This window comes from Erpetoichthys calabaricus, chromosome 2 (genome assembly GCF_900747795.2).
Source record: "Erpetoichthys calabaricus chromosome 2, fErpCal1.3, whole genome shotgun sequence".
NCBI classification, from domain to species: domain Eukaryota; kingdom Metazoa; phylum Chordata; class Cladistia; order Polypteriformes; family Polypteridae; genus Erpetoichthys; species Erpetoichthys calabaricus.
The window spans coordinates 103,369,050-103,390,754 of record NC_041395.2 but is presented as its reverse complement, the minus strand read 5'-3'; the positions used below and the strand labels follow the sequence as shown (position 1 = coordinate 103,390,754).

General features: G+C 36.7%; 1 protein-coding gene across 1 annotated transcript in view; it reads right to left on the bottom strand.

The window, feature by feature from the left end:
* Positions 1-4,185: 4,185 nt before the first annotated feature.
* Positions 4,186-21,705, bottom strand: part of bbox1 (butyrobetaine (gamma), 2-oxoglutarate dioxygenase (gamma-butyrobetaine hydroxylase) 1) — a 105,622-nt gene continuing 88,102 nt past the window's right edge. Inside the window, exons 7-8 of the mRNA XM_028794218.2 lie at positions 8,963-9,129; positions 4,186-7,555 (exon numbers count right to left, since the gene is read on the bottom strand). Of these exons, the coding sequence (XP_028650051.1) occupies positions 7,395-7,555; positions 8,963-9,129 (328 nt within the window). The 3' untranslated portion in view covers positions 4,186-7,394. The remainder of the gene's footprint in view (positions 7,556-8,962; positions 9,130-21,705) is intronic.

Here is a 21,705-nt window from a genome sequence, read left to right as displayed (position 1 = left end):
AATTAAAGATGTACTACGAAGAAATTTCAGTGTTCCTTAAAAGTTTTGAAGAATCGGCGTTCTAAGCTTAGAGATGGTTTTACACTTATTAATGAACTTATTGTTTGGCTATTGGTTACTCGAAGTAAGAAAAGGAAGGACAGGAACTGGGGGTTAGTATGTTTGAAAGAGACAGTACTGCTGCAATAAATTATTTCATTGAGGGTCGTGCATGGCGCAGCAAGCATCTTGCAGGAGGTAGGAACAATCTCTGAATGCCAGCTTGTCACTACCACTGCACCACCGTGCCCCCAAAGTATCTATCTATCTATCTATCTATCTATCATATTTAATACATGCTTTAATTCATTTCATCATGAAAATGATATCAAGTATACATCTTAGTATTTAAATTATTCAGAGAGCTGTAATATCACGAATGTAATGTATTCTGTGTCCTGTCGGCATATGAGAAAGCCCATTTAAGAAGTACATAGTGATTCACACACATAGAGTACATAGAAGAACACACAGAATATGAAGCATTTAACATGCTACTTTAGATACGATGGGATTTGAGAAACCAGTAAATTAAACGATTTTAAGATGAAGTTTATGATGTTCTACTTTAATGACAAAATAAACGTGATTAACGTGGAAATTTCAAGATTAAAGTTGACATTTCAAGCTTTTTTTCCACCGTGTCCCTATTTTTTTTTTTCTTTTCTCTGTGCCCTAATAAGCTTCCATATGACACTTAGACAGTGGGGAATGACTCGCCTTTTAACGGTGACTTTGATATCTGACCACTTCTTTTTTATTTCGGGCACTGCGCGACTTTCTGAACTTGAACTTTCAAGTTTCTCCGACACTCTATTCCACTTGATCAGCTTCCTTTTGTTGTTTATACCACTGCTTAAACCAACAAATAGTACGTTTTCCCTTGTCTCCATTTGGTATTTGGTGAAATTATTCTATTTTCCATGTGCTTCTGCCATTGTGTTTTCACAGAATGCTGAAGTTAAGGGTTATTTATATTGATTTCTATATTCAAAGAAGCATAATTCTGGGAGGAGTCAGGGTGGAGTGGCAGGCGTGTGCACATGAGTTACATTTCACGCTGACCAGGATTTATGTAGCGAAAGAATGTGAAATTTGGCATATACACAGATTTATGCATCTAGATTTTTTTGTCTGTATGCACATTTCTATTTTTGTCCATACGTCATATTTTAGTGTAAATTCTACGCACGGCGTTATACATTAGGCCCCTGGTGAGGTGGTGTAGTGAAAATAATCTGTTTCTAAATGTTGATAAAACAAAAGAGATGCTTGTCAATTTCAGAAGAACATTGGCTGACTACTCCCCACTGCTCATCAATGGCTCTGCTGAGGAGTTAGTAGCAACAAATTTCTTGGTGTGTATATTTCTAATGACCTCTCCTGGACAATCAGTACCAACTCAACATTGTTTGAGCTTCATAGTCCTGCGCCTTTTGTTTTCTTACATTGTATTGTTACACTGGTTTTGGTAATGTTACAGTGTAAAATGTTTGTTGTGTTTCCTATGTACCTGGGACTGTAAGCAATGAAAGTTTGTTCAATCATATACTACGTATGTGGATGAATGACAATAAATGTGTTCAACCAGTAAGTAATTCTAATTCAACTGCTTACTTGCGGCTATTCGTCATCCCTACTCCGATGATTGCCGCATCCATCCTGCTCCCAGTTAGTAGGCACACACCGTTAATCCAGGAATGCCGGTACCCAAAGCACAATACCCAGTCCAAAATATCTCCACTGCTCCTTGCTACAGCAGGGCAGGATCGACCCTGCTCTCTATGAGGACGGTCTCCTCACTCAGGAAACCGCCGCACACACAACGCAGCCATCTGCCATTCTGTGTCTCCTTTCTTTTCGTTTCTATGTTCGACTAGCCTTCTTTTCTCCTCTCTGTGCAAATACCATTTCTTTTCACTCATGCTTACCATCTCTCCCCAAGTCTAACCCACCACTGGCCCCTTTTAACTGATTTCTGGTGCAGGTGCCTTAATTATGCCCCACAGAGTTACAATGGGGAAACTGGCTAAACCAACCACATCTGCATGTCAATGCGAATTAGCCAATTTCCCCATTAAACACAAAGGGACACACGGCTACGTTACTGTGTGCACCCACACCCACTGAGCTTGAGCGCACTGATGTTTACTTTTAAAATGCACCCTGTTATGGACCCCTATGAGATACATCACACTGCACTTCCCAGATCTGCCACAGACCCTTGACATGCTGTTCCACATATTAATGAAGTTCACATTCTGATATTATTATATGAAAATGCATAAAACTAAGCAATTCTGACTGAGCGCAAGTAAGCAAACTCACCACTGAAATGAGAACTCTTAAGTGTTTTAATATATAGATTGTCATGTGTTAGGAGCGCAATTATGTACGGTATGAGACAAAACTAAACCCATTAAGTTATGAAATCAAAGTATGGTTGTAGATAAGGTCCAAAGGCACACTTTCTTTAATGAGCAATTGCTTAAATCTACATTTTATTAAAGACCACAATTTAAAAATTCAGCTTTAATATAGAAAGTAACTTTGGTATTACATTGGAAGGCTTTGTGTGCCACAAATTGATCTGGGAAGATTGCTTTGAAATGCAATGAACTTGATAGTTTCTTTTTTTAACATATGGAAATTGCATGTTTCTTTTTTTAACATATGGAAATTGCATGATCTGACTCTTCATCAAGACAGATGTAGTTTCTGGACGTCCTAAGATACACAACTTTGACTTATAAGATGTTGGACGTCCTAAGTTTCCCATCTTTGACTCATAAGCACCTCCTATGTATGCATCTAAAAAATGTCTTTGAATGACTAAAAATAAAGAGATGGAGTAACCATCTTGATTAAGCTATCTTGTGCCAAAAGCACTTTATTTAAAACATAAATTCCTTTTTAAATTAATTTTCTAAAGTTTTAAATTGAACTTATTAAACAGTATAATATCTTTGCAAACTTTTATGCAATGACCACCACAGACTAAATGGTCATGCCCAATCTTACTTAGGTGACAGTGCCTATTATTCTTTCTAACTGAAAATACTCCTGACATGAAGTTGAATTCATTACAAAATAATTTCAAGTTGAAAAGATTTCTGAGTTTTAAAATGTTCTCTCTTTAAATATGGTACAAAATGGGTCTTTTTTTAAATTGTATTGAAGTCTCAGACATTAACATCTCCCCTTAACAGGCTTTGATGTGAGCCCCATTTATAATTCTACTGGTCTGCATTGGCCAATTTTTTAAGCAAGGCTCAATTTGCGATGTCTGTTGTATGTCTTTAGGTCAGTGCTTTAAAAGTTCAGTCCTGGGGACTCCCTTAGCTGCAGGTTTTTTCCCTGAACAATTTCACAATCCATGCATGACTTTTTCATTTTAAATTAATGTTACTGTTTAGTTTTCTGGCCTACAAATGTTTCTAAGAAATTCATAACGATTTTGATTCTCTGCCTTACCTTTAAATAATCTCATTTGAATGTACTCTTTTCTGTAGAATTTGCTTAATTAAAATTATCCAAATTCTGATGATTATCAATGAGCACTGCAAAGAACATTGAATGCTAAAGGGAAGTAGTGACTTCATTGCCATTTTCACTTGTCTGCTCAGTAGAATTGTTCCGTTTCTTACCAATGAGCAGACAAGTGAGTGTGGCACTCGAGTCACTGCCTCCTTAATTATTCAGTGTTTTCAAGATTCTTTATTTACTTTTGTAGAAATCTACACAGGGAATGTTACTCGATCTGTCCATTCAAGGACTGCAGAGGGACAATAAAAAGAAAAAACTCTAATGACTATGGGGAAGTAAAGCAAAAATGGTAAAGAAAACTCGAGCATTTAAAGGCTTGGTAAAAATACACATATTTCTAAATTTATTAGAATAAGACAATAAAAAATGAGCCAGCTTACTAAACAGATCAACTTGAAGTGAAAGAAATGGATTGATTGTGAAATTGGTTGGAATAAAATTCCAAAGCCCTTGGGGTCCCCAAAGACTGAACTTGAAAACCACTGCCTTTGAAATTTTGGCAGAGATAATCATGTTTTTTTCACTTCAGCTGGGAGGGCCCACAACCTGAATCAGACCATACAGTCAGTAAAGTTCACAAAGGCAAGGACATGAGACCTGTTGAGAAAAAACAGATGAAGAATTCAGTTTATTTTTGAAAAGTATAATACAAAAACATATTTTGCATTCATTCCAGAATTAGGCATTGAAATCTTGGTTTTATTTTTTAACAACCCTGTACATGTCTTTTTACTTTAATAAATAGAGGCTTTTAATACAGTACCATTTTCCCTATAAGATTCTACTGCCCAGAAGTAATATACATTTGTGAAAGGTTCACTTTACTTAAATATATAATATAATCACAGAAAATGCTTTAGTAGGTACATTGTGACTGAAGAGGAGTGTTTTGAGTTACCAGAGTTTAGAAGCCGCAAATTTTAAATATCACACTTGCAATACATAAAATCCATGAGACAGAAAGTAATGAACTCCCTACAGTTTCAATGCTTAAAGTCACTTTTATCTACTATTATTTAGTGTTTGCTGAGGGCTGTGTGAAAGGTAAGTTTAACACATCTTTAATCTCATTTTCATAACTGAAATACAATCAAAATATGCAAAAAAAAAGGTATTGATATGAAAACAATGGCAGCCATTTAATGTTAAAGTAAACCTTGTACTCCCTGTATAATAACTCTGTTAAGTGTCTATCAATGAATTGCAAATTAAGAATACACAATAATTAGATTAGATTGTTTGTAATGTTTACCCATTCCTTTGCTTTCTCCTATACAGAGAAAAAAAAAGACCTCATGTCAATTTCTGTACAATAAATCATTCTTTAATAGTGGCTATACTTAAATGACAGAAGAAAACAAATGTAGCAGCAAAGACTAGTAAGGTAATCTTCAATTTTTTTAACATAATATTATTAAATCTGCTTAATTCAGGGTCACAGGGAGTAGGGCAGTAGCCAAGCCCAGTAAGGAGCCCACTTACTAATACAGCCAACCATTCTCGCACATTAAATCCGCAAACCTAACATGCCCTTTGGTGGTAAGGGAGGGAAACCTGCACAGTCATGACGGGAACATGCAGATTCTACATAGAATCAAAACAGCCACAGCTTTTATTTTGTACTTTCTTCTTTTGTCTGTTTAAATCCAAAATTTTGGACATAGAAAAACTCAACTTTTAAGGATTGATGCGGGTGTGATTTATTTATGTATTTTTAAACGCAACTGTAGTTTTCCCTTTTATTCACATTAGGAGACTATTTAAAAATGGTAGGGTGACACTTCTGCACCTTTACATGCACAGGGAGAAGGCAATGCATAGCTTCTTAAAGTTTATCAGCAGATGACAAAGGACACTTCACTTGCACGATGTGTTGGAAGATGTCTTTAGCTATGTGCCATGTTATTGTACCACTTCCATCCATTTTCCAAGCCTGCTTTTCTCTAGCAGGACAGCAAGGAAGATGGTACTTCATTTTGTTACATATCTCGCACTCAAAGGTCTACTGTGGATGATAATTAACTCACCACGTATGCAGATCTCAAGCTCAAGGCTAACAGCGCCTCCAGTAAAGTCACCTGTCCATTGTATCAATACATTTTATATTCAGGCATTTTAGCTGCTAGTCAAAATGTCTTCTCTACCATGCAGAGAATTCTAAAAGTTTAAGCGTTCAGCACTAAATTTCTCTTCAAAAGCTCCTATACTTAATTTCACGTTTGTATCACAAATCTGAAAAAGATGCAACAAACTGTTGTCTCTTCTGTTCTACATCTTTGTGTGCCGCGTGACACCCGAGTATGTTCAGAAACATATTTTTAAAGTCTTAATATTTCTAGAGATGGACCACGTGCCACTACTGAATGCCTGACTGTGCCTAGACACTCCTCTGACCTGGCAGTGATACATTCATAACTCAAAGAAGTGGCAGCATATTTTAGTAAATCCATCTGCTGCTGAGCCAATTCAAGTATTAGCCTTAGCATGTTTAACTTATTCTCAACAGCTCCTGCAAGCTTTCAAAATTCTGATCAAACACAGTAGTACTGTGTGAGGGCCGGCACTAGCTGATGCTACTTAATATTTAATGGCTGATTCACCTCGGCACTGTGGTAAAAAGGTATAAATGTATACTACAAAATGTGATGAGTATGAGCAAGTTTCAAGTTGGGATGATTTTTTTTTTATCTACTTGTAGAAGGCATCGATGAGAAAGAAGAAAAATTTGCATTGTCACGCAAGTTCTAAGTTTTCCCCTAATCTGCAGTCTATTTCACAAAACACCAGAAAGATACTTGGCAATATGACTCTCTGGTATGGTGAGAGTTGAAGATCAGAGTTCTAGAATGAAATAACATGTTCTAGTGAAGTACCGCTCATGTTGAAATGTTGCTCATCCCCCTGTGGTTAATGGAAGTTTCTCTGCTCAAGGCAGAATTTGTTCTGAGGTTCATGATTCTTTTATGGTTGTCTGTTGTGAACACACAGAACATTTGAGCTCAGCCCTTAACAAAACTAATTGGAAGCACAGCATTAGCTGACACTTTAGTACTTAAATCTGATTTATAAGTGGTATGATGGGTGTCTTAACTTATTGTTAGCTGTGCTCATAGTCTGCGCTCCTTCAGCTGGCACTGATGATTATGTATCCCTCATTTACAAGTGACTGAATATCACAAATGTCAATTTGTAGCTACCCATTCTTACTGCACACACTTTGTGCTTCACTATGTTTTTACTATCAATCTCATATGGCATTCTGTGAGCTAACAGTCTGTAACTTCCATATGCTAACCGATTCTCCACTGTTAACCAACCATTAACCATTCTCCACTGTTAACTCTCCTATGTTAACCATTGCTTATTTATCATAATTTAAAAAAAAACTGACTATAACTGATAGACTATTGATTGAAGAAAGCTAAACAGAAGAAACACACAATTGTAAAAATCTCACAATGCTCCTCCAGTACATACTGTAAAGGTGTTACCTCACTACCTTTATACTTTAGTTTACTATATTTGAACAATATTTCTGTAAACTGCAAGCTTCATTTAAAAACAATAAAGACCTGAAACAAAAACTTATCTGGCCTTTCAACACATTCAAACAGCAGTTTGGAATTCGTATGTAGTCTTAAATTTCTCAGCATAAGTAGTCTCTTCATAATTAAAGTGCTTATTTGAATCTTTAAGATCAGCTCCTTAAGAAAGCACCTTGATAAAGACGCAAAACCCTGATGTTGATTTGACTTTTAGTGCAAGAACTGCTGGTAATGCTTGAAAGTAGAAAACAACTCCATATTTATTCAGTTTTCTCCCTGAACTGCAGCCCTCAGGATGCGTAGTCTTGACATCACTTCATCCCAGTCAAGGTAAGCTCCCTCAAGGTGCCGAGGGCTGTCAGGATCAGACAGATAGTTGCGGCGGCCATGCAGCAATCGCCAGTTATCAAATGTTACAATGTCACCTGTAAATTTGAGTTGAAATAGTTAGAAACTAAGAGGCAGTTGAATATTACAAAGAAAAGATGTAAATGAATTTGATGGAGAAAATTTTTGTTAATATGGCCAAGGCATTTAATACAAAACCTGACACGATAAGCATATGGGTTTAGTTCTAACTTCAGGCTTCCTTTAGTGTCATTTGACTCTGTGGATTTTATAGCCAACTTTATTCTGGCTTCCAGAGCTCAGTGCTGACTTCTGAAGGTTTTGACATCGCAATGCATTTACATGCCAGGTGTTCAGCAACTGTGAGGTTTAATTCTGATGTTAAGGCTCAGTTTGATACTTCCCTCACTAGAAGTGAACATCCTAGAAGTCCAAGGAACTTTCTCTAATTAGCAAAACAAGAAAAAAATCCAATCTATAATCTTTATTCTTGTAATTCATTGTTAGTAAGGTGACCCTCTATTAACAAGAGGTTATATAGTATTGAAATTAATATTGTGGACACTTTAATGGAATCACTTGACAATCCTTGTTTGGGAAAGTAAATATGTACACAGGATGTTTACTGGCCTGCTTTTCACTGGTGTAATCCAAATTTATGTCACTGATTTTATAGTTATGAATAGTAGTTGTCCTAATTTTTTCCTGTATTTGAATGTCAGGGGAGTTAATCTGAAGTTCCCTTTTCTACAAGAAATCCAATCCTGCTTCAGGAGCAAATGGTCACCACAGATCCTTGTTTTGGTATTTTAGCCTTTATTAACCTAGCATCTAATGGTTTTATTTTTTTCTTGACTGTACTCTTGCAATCCTATTTACTTATACAAGAAGAATGTCCTTTGTGTAGGAACCTTTCAGTCTTAGGCTAAATGTATGACTGCTGAATAGGTTATTAGCTACCTCTGTAAGGTTTTGTATAAGCTATTTCTAGGGTAATTCATTTTGGTATCAACCCTGACCCTCCCTGATGCACCGTTTGACAATTAACTATCTACAGACATTACTTGTGTTTGCTTCATTTTTTTCTGTTAAAATCAACTATGATTTGAAGTAATTGATTTAAAAGTGTGTTTGACCATATTTCCACATTTATACTTTGATTTACACTAGACAGCATCATCAGATCTATCTAACTTTCACAGTTCACTTACCATTAAACCTCAGCATAACCTTTAAGAGTCAGTCCATCTCTCTTACTGATGCTATATTTTATGCCAACATTTGTACTACCTTGTTCTTGCCATTGACATCTGCAGCTTTATCTACAGTGGCCTTTCCTTACTGGAAGGTGATAACACATGTTGTTAAGAAGATTTCTAATATTGCAATAAAATCTGCAAATGTAAAAGGATTTTTTATGCTGTTTCAAAAGTCAAATGGAGAATAACTGAATTACTAAGTGAACAATGAAAATATTCACCTACCAGACTCCATTCTGAAAGACACCACATTATCTGGACTGTGTAGGAGGTTGACAAAAGCTTTAAGGGCATCGTAAAATGGCTGGACCTGATTAACAGGAAGGTTCAGCACTGAGTCACGAGTGGCATTGTTGTAGTTGATACGTACCACATGTCCCTCACCATCAACACTACAAGAAAATGAAGATTAAATATATTTTAGTGCATTAATATACTGTAAAATAGACCTTAAAGCCAGAATTGCTTTTTCAACATCAGAATCAGAATCAGAATCAGCTTTATTGGCCAAGTATATGTACACATACAAGGAATTGGACTCCGGTTTTACCTAGTATTGTCCCTGATGCTTTGAGATTGACTTAATTGTTCATGAGAGTGATGGCCTGAGGAAAGAAACTGTTCACATGTCTGATAGTTTTGGCGTACAGTGCTCTGTAGCGCCTACCAGAGGGAAGAAGTTGAAAAAGGTTGTAACCAGGGTGTGATGGGTCTGCAATGATGTTTTCTGCCCGTTTCCTGACTCGAGATCTGTATAAGTCTTGAATGGAGGGCAGATCAACACCAATGATTTTTTCTGCAATCCTGACTGTCCGTTGAAGTCTGTTCCTGTCCTGTTTTGTGGCTGAACCAAACCAGACTGTGATAGATGAACAGAGAACAGACTGGATTACTGCAGAGTAAAATTGGATAAGCAGCTCCTGAGGCAGGTTGAACTTCCTGAGCTGGCGCAGGAAGTACAACCTCTGCTGGGCCTTTTTAACAATTGTGTTTATGTTTAGTTCCCACTTTAGGTCCTGGGAAATTGTGGATCCCAGAAACCTAAAGTTTTCCACAGTAGACACAATGCTGTTGAGTAGTGTGAGAGGGGGCAGCACTGGGGGGCTCCTCCTGAAGTCCACTGTCATCTCTACAGTTTTAAGCTTGTTCAGCTCCAGGTTGTTTTGACCGCACCAGAGGGCCAGCTGTTCGACCTCTCGTCTGTATACAGACTCGTCACTGTCCTTGATGAGGCTAATGACTGTCATATCATCTGCGAACTTCAGGATTTTAACAGACAGGTCTCTTGAGGTGCAGTCATTTGTGTAGAGGGAGAAGAGCAGAGGAGAGAGGACACATCCCTGGGAGGCACCAGTGCTGACTGTTCGTGTGCTGGATGTGATTTTTCCCAGTCTCACTTGCTGCTTCCTATCTGTCAGGAAGTTTTTGATCCACTGGGAGATGGGAGCTGGTACATTGAGCCAAGTGAGTTTGGTGTGGAGGACTTCTGGAATGATAGTGTTGAACGCCGAGCTGAAGTCCACAAACAGGATCCTAACATATGTCCCTGGAGAGTCGAGATGTTGCAGGATGTAGTGCAGTCCCATGTTGATTGCATCATCCACTGACCTGTTTGCTCGGTAAGCAAACTGTAGGGGGTCAAGCAGGGGGTCTGTAATGTCCTTCAGGTAGGTCAACACCAGTTTTTCAAAGGATTTCATGACCACAGACGTCAGGGCGACTGACCTGTAGTCATTTAACCCTGCAATGGAGGTTTTCTTTGGAACCGGGATAATTGTGGAATGCTTAAGGCAGGAGGGAACTTCACATACCTCCAGGGATCTGTTGAAGATCTGTGTAAATATGGGGGCCAGCTGATCAGCACAGACTTTAAGACAGGAGGGTGACACACCATCTGGACCTGGTGCCTTCCTGATCTTCTGTCTCCTGAAGAGCTGACTCACGTCCCCTTCACAGATCCTGAGTGCAGGTATGGTGTCAGTGGGGAGGGGCAGTGGCTTGGTAGTGAGTGCTGGGACTGTATTTTGATTGGCGTGGGTGAGAGGTGTGAAAGAGGGATTATCAAACCTGCAGTAGAACAAATTCAGCTCGTTGGCCAGTTGATGGTTCTCTTCAGTATGGGGGGATGGTTTCCTGTAGTTGGTGATGTCTTTCAAACCTCTCCACACTGATGCAGGGTCGTTGGCTGTAAACCTATTTTCCAGCTTTTCAGTGTAGCACCTCTTTGCTACTCTGATCTCCTTTGACAATGTGTTTCTGGCTTGATTATACAGGATTCTGTCCCCACTTCTGTAGGCCTTCTCCTTAGCCTTACGAAGCTGCCTGAGTTTTGTAGTAAACCAGGGTTTGTTGTTGTTGTATGTGCGAAAAGTTTTCATGGGCACACACATATCCTCACAAAAACTGACGTAGGATGTCAGTGTGTCAGTAAGCTCATCCAGGTTTGTCGCTGCAGACTCAAAAACACTCCAATCAGTACAGTCAAAGCAGGCTGACGGTAACAGAAATGTCCTTGTATCAATAAATGTGAAAGGTCTAAACGTGGGCTAATTGGATTTTGGCTACAAAAAGGAGTTGACATTGTGATAGAGATGTTATGGGGCAGGTAATGTCTTACCTTTGCAGAATAACAATATAACAATATTTTCCATAGACTAGGAGTGTTCCCTAATGTGTATTGAGGGCATATATGCTTTAAATGGTGGTCTGGTTAGGAGTATTGTTTGTAGCAGAGCCTTAGATGAAAGCATTCACTTATCGACACTGATAACATTCTATTTTCTCCCTGGCCTGATATCTCAGTGGGCCAGCATGTGTACCTGATATATGCACTTTTGCAGTGTCTCACTGACACCAAAGAATGTGTACACAGCCACATTACAACTTGAACCAATTGTCTTCTGTATAACTTTCTTGTGGGCCTTGAATATGGGTCAGAGGGTGACTTTGTTAATAAGAAAAAAACTTTTGATGCCAAAATCACAGAGTATATAATTAGATAAAGAAGACATACTCATGCTTTGCAGTTTCTTATGCTAACTAAATTCTTTGGACTTTGAAGGGCGTAGAGTCATGCTGATGGTGCAGATGCCAAAGTGAGGTTGTATAAGGAGAAAACTGCAAGATTAGATTAAGTTAGTAAGTATGTCATTGAAAATATTGAACAAAATAGTCAGCAGTTCATTTCTTCTAAATTTGTTTTCTCCTAAATAGACATTTTTCCAATATATGCTTCCTTTCATTTTTACATTATTGCTTTATCTGTGTCAGCATCATATGAACATATAGTATACTGTATAGGGTGGTACCTATGAAATGAAAAATGTACAACAGTGTCATCAACTTATCAAGAAAGGGCCAGAGCCCTTTCAGCTGCTAAACCCAACCAAGTTGGCTTGCTGTAATATAGTTGCAGTGAATTAAGGAATAGATACTGGCCATGCATCACCGATACCTGGATCCATGAAAGGAGGTAATTACTGGCATCACTTTGTCCTGCCATCAGCAAGGACTTTTTGGTGTGGGGATGTGTCTTCAAATAAGAATAGTAGCATGACAGTGTATTCAGGTTAGTGTAGTGACCTTCTGTTTAGCTAATTTTAAGATGATACCACATCTGCGGGAAGTAGTCATATGTTTTAGAGATCCAAAACGTGCTAAGCTATAACAGCTTCGCACAATCCCTGAGCTCAACATTTGACATCTTGTAGAATTCATACCTTCAATATTCAGGTTTTTCAGAGGACAAATGGAGGACCCAAATACCTGTATTAATACGTTTACCTTATAAAGTGACCAAACAGTGCATATTGATCTATTTCAGTTACATATATTTTCCATTGATAATTGACTAGAAAAGATACAGTAAGTCAGTCATTATTCAAAGAGTGGATGCAGAGGTGGTCTACTCCTACACATACTTGGGGGTCTGCATTATTGACAGGTTTGACTGGTCTCGAAACACAGAAGAACTATATATGAAGGGGCAGAACAGGCTGTTTTCCTTAGAAGACTGCATTCCTTCACATCTTCTATAATTCTGTGTGATTTTCAGTACTAGGCTGGTAACATCATTTCAAGACAGACCCACTGAATCTATAAGCTAATTAAAAGGGCAAGATCAGTTATAGGATGCACTCTGGACCTCCTGGAGGTAGTAGCAAAGGAGAAAATTAAAACAAAACTGAGTGCCGTCATGAACAATGCTGTACACCCTTTCTCTGACACACTAACACTGAGTACTTTTAGTCAACAAATTATTCAGCAGAAGTGGCTCAAGAAACGCTACTGGGGCTCCTTCATACCAAAATCAATACTTCTGCAAAATGCCTCACTGTGACTGTGATAACCAAGTCAGAATTTTTCTTGCTTTACAGTCATTCCAGTGTGCATTCAGACCAAAGAATGTGTGTATATTTATTTCTCTACCTATTCATGTATTTATTTATTTAAAGAGCTTCTGTAAAAAGCCAAATTTCCTTTTGGGGACAAATAAAGCAAATAAATAAAATCATTTTTATATTTTTAACAGTCCAGTTGCTAAGAAAATATTCCTGATGTATAAGCAGAACCAGAAATATGACAATTTACAGTAGGTGTATGTGCATTGTTGTCATGTCTGTCTGCGTGAAACAATTTGTCTTAAAGTGGACTGATTTCACTTAAATGTAGTACACTTACTATATTCTTCACAGAAATTTATTGGGAAAGGTCAATTTTCATTGAGATATTTCGAATAGAGCACACTGAACAAATGTATGAACTTTCGAACTATCCTAATTAGAAAAAAAGCTTTGGTGATTTTTCAAAATCATTTTATTTGAAAAACAGAAACCATCTGTGAGACCTCAATTGCTGGTTACTGTACTCTTTCATACTTTCTTTGAAGTTATTTCAGCTTGTGCATTTTTCCTTTTATACATCACCTCTATTAAAATTGCACAAACTCAGCATCCCTTCAACTTGTAGTAAATGTGACAGCGAACTTCAGTATACTGTAAATGTTAAATTTCCACTGGGTGTACTTTCAAAAATTTTATGTTTTAGAAATCTGAACTACTGTGTACATATAATTATAAACAGTGTGGTGTAGTGGTTAAGACTTTGGACTTCAAACCCTGAGGTTGTGGGTTCAAATCCTGCTACTGGCACTGTGTGACCATGAGCAAGTCACTTCACCCGCCTGTGTTTCAACTAGAATAACAAAACAAATGTAGTCAATTGTATCTTGAATATTGTAAGTTACCTTGGATAAAGTAATCACCCAAATAAGTACATAAACACTAATAATTAGTGATAATATTTATTCTCACTACATGTTCTTTATGAAAAGTTCTACTTTCAAGTACAACGTACACCATTTTACCAAAATAAATGGGACAAATAGAAAGCCAAGAAGGTGGTTACATTCACACATGACAGTGGCCTGTGGTATGAATCTGCTAGCATCTGTTTTCAAATCTGAGAAATTTGCTTTGCTGTGAGAATGGCAGATCCATAAAGTTTTGGAATGTGGCCCTATAGTTAAGAGTCATTTTATTAAAATGTGCGTGGGGTGCGATTTAGTTATACAATGCTCCATGCAACAGCTCTTATCTGGTAGAAAAAAACCAAGGAGATGTCCAAATAAGCAGGAATGATCACATGAGATTGTTGGGAAAATGAACATCTGCCTATTGCTGACATTCATAAAAATGAAACAAAATAAACCTCTTCTTAAAATAATTAAAATAAATGCATGAAACCTTTTACAATCTAAAAGGAAATTGTTAATTAGAGGAAAAAAAGTGTGATGTTAGCACATAATTATATTATTAAAGATATTTATACAAGATGGATATAGTTCAAATTAGTAAGATTCCTGAGTATCTAAATCAAAGATTTGAAAAGTGTCCCATTCTTCTATTTTCTAACCTGCTTATCCACTACAGGGTTGTAGACAGGGAGGCATTGCCTGTCCAAGCAGTGGGTGTAAGGCTAATGCTGGACAGGATACCAGACTCTTGAATGAGACACACAGACACATGGCCACTTAATAGTCAACAATTTATGTAACATGCATGTCTTTATTATATGGGAAAAAATCTTACAAACTTCACACAGACACAGATAGGGCCTGGTTTGGGATAGATTCCATTTTACATTTTTGTCATTTTTATTATAAAGTTAAGATGGTTTAGTTCTCCAATCAAAAAAGAATACAGGACATCACATCAAATGATGCTTATTAGTCTTAACATACAGTGACATTGTGTGACTTGGTTGGATGTATATGAATGGCTTGCTCTTGTCAAAATTGTTATGTGTTTGTGAAATCTGATTCATGACAGAAAATAATTGTAATAAAACAAAAAACATGGAAAACATATTGAATACTTGGAAACTTGAATTACAGTGTTTGCAGATGCTCTTACACTCAATTAAATTAACTTTGTGATTAAATTAATAATTTTATAATAATTTTAACCCCAACTCAATATACTCCTGTGAAGCTTAGAATATTAAGAAAAAAAACATATCTTCAGTTTCTACTATTCTGTGCTTCTGCTCTTCACCACTAGATGGCAAGCTCACCCTTAACATTGACTTTTGCTTGTTTTTTCACATGCGTACCACCATCACAACACATCTTTTTGGATGGCAGCTGATTCTGACTGAAAAACCAAACAGTGTAAATGCTTATACGAATATGTCTGACTAAACATGAGGAAAACTGTGAATTTTAATCTTTTCCACTTTTACTGCCTGCAGCCCTTAGGATCACAATGGATGATAATGCTACTTTTAACAGACTCTTGTATTTCATATTTATGGCATAGCTACAAGGTGACAGGAATGCAATATCATTACATTTTAATGAACTCTTCATGGAAAGCACAGTGTAAACTTTATAAGTTTTATCTTAATTAAGAATGAAATAGGGAATGTTTTAATTTTTTTTTTTTAAATTGCACAGAAACAACAGAAAGCAACACTAAGCAAAGAATCGTGTGGAAGGCAAGAGCTGCAGTAGGTAGTGTTGATGCCTCACAGTGAACAAAGTATGTCCTAATTCAGATCTAGGCTAAGGTACCAAAGTGTAAAGTAGGCACTTTCTCTTCATGTTTGAGTGGGAATATGCAACTCACTGTTTGTTTTTGAGCACACTAATATACTGAAGTTAGTCAGTTGGAAATGAAATAATTCATAAATCTTTACATAATCCTGGCTTTATATGTTAGTTTGTCTTTAAGTTACAAAGTCTTGCCATTCTACACATCACAAGTCTTATGTAGACAGAAAACATTTTTCAACATATTAGTTCACCCAAAATTAAATTAAGGTTAATAGAAATTCTATCAGACGGTTGTGGCGAGCGCCCTCTTCTATGCGGTGGTGTGCTGGGGAGGCAACATTAAGAAGAAAGACGCCTCACACCTGGACAAACTGGTGAGGAAGGCAGGCTCTATTGTTGGCATGGAGCTGGACAGTTTGACATCTGTGGCAGAGCGACGGGCACTCAGCAGGCTCCTATCAATTATGGAAAATCCACTGCATCCACTAAACAGTGTCATCTCCGGACAGAAGAGCAGCTTCAGCGACAGACTGCTGTCACTGTCCTGCTCCACTGACAGACTGAGAAGATCGTTCCTCCCCCAAACTATGTGACTCTTCAATTCCACCCGGGGGGGTAAACATTAACATTATACAAAGTTATTGTCTGTTTTTACCTGCATTATTATCAATCTTTAATTTAATATTGTTTTTTGTATCAGAAAGGTGCTGCTGGAGTATGTGAATTTCCCCTTGGGATTAATAAAGTATCTAATCTAACCCTATCTATCTATCTATCTATCTATCTATCTATCTATCTATCTATCTATCTATCTATCTAAACCTGCAGTTTTCAACCTGGTAAATTTTTCTAATATTTTATTACACTGATTCATAGTTTATTTTTGTACAATGTTGTTCATCAAGTACAGCCTCAGACTGCTACTCAGTAGTGTAGTGTATTTTTGTAGTGACAATACTATTGCGGTTCTTTTTGTTAATTTCCACTTTTTTAATCTCCATCTGATACCATGCTAAACATGGCACAATTAATCCAATAGATTCTTAGCTAAAATTGCACATTGTAAAGTAAATGCATGTGAAAAATGGTAACATTCAAATCCAGTGCTGACAGATCTGCATTTCAAATTCCATATTCAGCAAGTAATCCATAATAACTCATCAGTCTTGAAGAAATAGCAAGAGAAGCCATGCATATCACAGTCTACATGGAATTAAGGGACTGCCTGTGCCTTTGTGGCATCCCAGGTGGGGGTTGAGGTTAATTTACAAGAATACACCATGTATGATTGTAAGTCTGATGTAATGGTGAAGAAGAGTGTGAGGAAGAGCAAACACTTTAAGTGAAACGAACAAAGCAAGAAGAATTTATAATTACCTGCAAAAAAGTTAATGCGCTATATATGTCAGACATTTTTAGGGCCAATCTTCATTGTTCCTGTTCTAAAGAAGGCAGATGCCTCTTCACCTAATGACTACTCACTAGTGGCACTTACGTCTCACATCATGAAGACCTTTAAGAGGCTGATCCAGGATTATATAAGACCTCTTGTGGTAAACCACATGGACCCACTGCAGTTTGCCCATTAGACAAAGATTGGAGTGGAGGATACAATTACCTATCTACACCAGAAGGGTTTTTCTCACCTGGACAAATCTGGCAGCACTGTGAGGACTATGTTTTTTGATTTCTCCATCGCTTTCATTAACATTCCTGTTGAGGGGTAGGCTCAGAGATATGCAGGTGGATGAGACTATGGTGTCCGAGATAAGTAACTACCTATTGAGCAGACCACAGTTTGTGAGACTCAAAGACTGTGTCTCTGATATGGATGTGTGCAACAATTGAGCACTACAAGAAGCAGTCCTGTCTCCTTTTCTTGTCAATCTGTTCATCTCTGACTGCAAATATAACACCAGGTCATGTTACTTGCAGAACGTCTAGAGAAGATTGTGCACTTATGGGCTGCATTGGGGGTCTGTATCAATGACTGGTTAGACCTGTCTAGGAACACAGCACAACCTTATCAGAAAAGGGTAATAACATTCTTCTATAACTCTATGATGACCAGTGCAATTTTTAGCGCTGTGGTGTGCTGGGCTGGTAATATCACTTCAGGTTAGGCCCACAGAATCAACAAGCTAATTAAAAAGTCAAGGTCAGTTATGGGACACACTCGGGACCCCCTGAAGTAGTAATGAAGGACAGAATTAAAACAAAACTGATTGTCATTATGAGCAAAGCTGCACATCCTTTCTGACACACTAACACGGAGTACTTTTAGCCACAAAATTATTCAGGAATGTGTCAAGAAACGCTTCTGAGGCTCCTTTATACCAATAACAACATGCCTGCACAATGACTCATTGTGATTGTGACTGCCAAGTCAGACATTTTTGTTTTGTTTTAAATTTCTTCCCTTTTTGTCATTCTGGTGTGTGTTCAGACCATAATCTATCTATCTGTTGAGCTTCTGTAAAAAGGCAAATTTCCTCCTGGGGACAAATAAAGTTATATCTGTCTAACAATGTTTATGTAGCATGAATTTCATGTACAGTAAAAGTCTGACTATTGCATCTAAATAATTAAATAAATAATGAGCTACCATGTCTGACTGATTTAAATTTCACTTTTCAGACCACTAGACCTATGCTTCCAGACAACTGATTGTTTGTGAATGACTTTGTTTACGTAAGTGTAAGTATTCCATTGTTAGGTAGAATACTGTATAAGTCTTGTTATATGTTTATTTCAAAAAGCATCTCTTATTTCATTGTCAAAAACTGAAAGAAGTGGCATATGCCTTTGATAACCTAAAAATTGGAAAGATAACACCTTTTCCTACTCATAACATTTGAATGAGGTATGTGCATAAATGATCTGTGGGATGCCATTATGATGCTTATAGCTCTAAGTAATTGTGTAAGTCTTATTGCAAGGTAGGATCAGTAACGTGTAATTACTAAATATATCATTCTAGCATACATACAGTATACTATTCTGTACACTATACTCTTATGTACACTGAACTGGTTTGTTATTGACACAGGTATGTAATTGTTAAGCATGACATTGATTGGTACTGCAAAGGATAAGGGTGCCAATAACATGGATTTGTTTTGTTTGCTTTATTTTCTCATGGGAAACTTTAGCCACGACTCTACTCATCTTCAACCATTCTCTGACCAGTTTTTAACAATCAAAGTATTTTTCCCATCAAGCCTGGATACATACTTTCATCAGTAACTAGCAGGAGCAGTGGTGCAACTGTGGTACAACTGGCACCCGCCATTAAAATTAGGTAAATAATTCATTTGTTTGGTAGCTGCTCAATAAGGTGAATATGACCATGAATATAGACATAATATCATTTGCCTTATTATGAAGAAAGGAAACACACAATAAAGTTAAATCTATCTGTCCTTACAAAGCTTTCAAAAATCATGAAAAAGCAAACAGTATGTTCTATTTAGCTCCAAGATTCTGTCATGTGTCTTAAACAAGTTCTACATCTAATCACATATGCAGGCACATTTAGCTTATTAGTTTAATGCAGCAAAAATGGTATAATCAGAAAATACACTTAACTGGAATAAAAGTAAATATTCTGAAACTTATAAACAATTACATTACATGAAAAACATGTCAGACTAATTTTTAAGTCATCTCTACATTTGAAATTGTTATTTTGTATTTATGGTTTTTAGAATCTTGTGGCTAGGTTTTTGGGTCTCCTTTATTTATAGATGACTACAATTTATCATTTACCTGATACAGATATTAATGCTACTTTTAAAAATGCAAAACTGCAATTTAACCTATTTATTGAGCACAGTAAATCTGATATTAGTGTAATATTGCCCACTTTAACTAGGTACAGTATATTGCTGACTGTCAGACACATGACCAGTGAAAGTATTCTCTATTTAGTTTAATTTGTGAAAATGTTAGGCGAGAATTTGATAAGTAATTTTCTTATGCAACACAATATTAATTCCTGCTACTGAAGCATTGTCAAATTCTGATTTAACTTCAAAACCATATTATCTTGCAAGTTCTGACTTTGAATTTTTAAAAATACTTAACCTGCTACATCTGACATTTTTCTTCTGGTTAAATCTATTATTATTAAACGTTTAAAGACAATTTATCTGGTTCACAAGTATTCTTATATTAATTAAATTCAAAATACACAAAGCTAAAATGAAAGGAAAGATATCAAATATTTGTATTTATAAAAGACAGGGTTAGATAAAGTAAAAATGTACAGTAGAGAGTTAAAGCTAACCAAAATGAAAGATTACTACTCCCTTATCACCATTAGTAAAGCTAACATTTGCCCACCATTGAGTTAACTTTAGCTCAAAAACACCTCACTTTTCCTGCTTCATCTGATAAAGAGAGGCAGAAATGAATGTTTTGTTAAAAAATATGACCAGCTGTATCCACTTAATCAGGTTCATTATCTAATGATTTTAAATGTTCTTACATTTCAACCTTCCACAGCTTCAACTGTGTTAGTGCTGTATTAAAAACCACCTACTGCTCACGAATCAGTCAAACTCTTGGTTTCAAATGTGTCTTTCCTTACACCTTGTTGTTCTCTTGATCAGTTTAACAGTTACAGTATGTCTTGATTAGACCATGATATCCTCAAAATTTCAGTTATTTTCCCATTATTAAAAAAAAAAATCTTCAACTTACTTTCCATTCTCCCTTCTTCTCAAACGATTTTAGGTAATATGCTGTAAATCACATGGAGTTTTTGTCTCTAAGAACAAATCTAGTCCAGTTGTAGACATGCCTGCAGCACAGTTATGCAAAATTTTGTTCCTAATATACTTAATTTCCAAAGGTATGAAGATTGGGTCTTCAATTTCATATTATGCAGATAACATTCTACTCTACTTGGATATACACAACCCCTTCCTGTAGGTTTATCACTACTCTCCTATTGTATAATGAATTTCAAGCTTGAATGTGTTACTTGTTTTTTAATCTACAAAGCTCATTCCTAAGTTATATGTCCGAAGGAAACAATCAATTTATTTAGTCCTATCTTTAGGATTCTGTCCTACCTTAATTTGGAACTATTTCATTTTTTTCTACTACTAAAAGTTTTATTCATGCTTTTATTTTTTAATGCTTGAACTGTAGCATTGCTCTACAGAGCAGTATTCCAAAGCAGTCCATAGACAAACTTTAGAAGGTACTGCTACCTGTCTTCAGACACGCACAAAGCTCCAATCTACAGTAGTATTAGTCCAGTGATAATTTGTCCGCATTGGCTCCCAATAACAATTCAAATGTTATCTTTAGCTTTCAAAGCTCCAAATAATAATTCCCATTCCCACTTATCAGTTGTGGTGACTCCTTCTGTGTTAAATAAAGCTCTTTATTCTTCTAATGTGTGTTTCCTGCATGTTCTGTGTAAATCCCATCCCTCAGTTGCTCTCTGTGTGAAGTCCACGTGTTCTCACAGTGTCTCTTAGGTTTCCTACCAGGTATTTTAGTTTTCCTGCCACATCCCTCAGTTGTGTGCTAGGTTGATGGAAGATTCTAGACTGGTCCTCTGTGTGTATGACGGATTACTGTTCCTTGTGCCCGATGTTGCTGACATAATCTCAATACCAGCACAAAACTAAATTGGACTTACATGGTTTGACAAAATTTCTTTTATGTAATCTATTTTTTATCATTTCCTCTTAATGTTTGTAATATTATTTTTCAATCTGTTGCATATTTTCTTTACACATTTTTATTCATGTATTTTTACTAATGTAAGAGTCATTAGGCTTTTTTCTGTAAAAAACAACTGTAATAAAATACTTGAGCATATCACTATGCACCAAGATTCCTCAAGGGTCGACTGATGAAAAATGATTTGCCATTGCAGATTTTACAGTCTTTCATC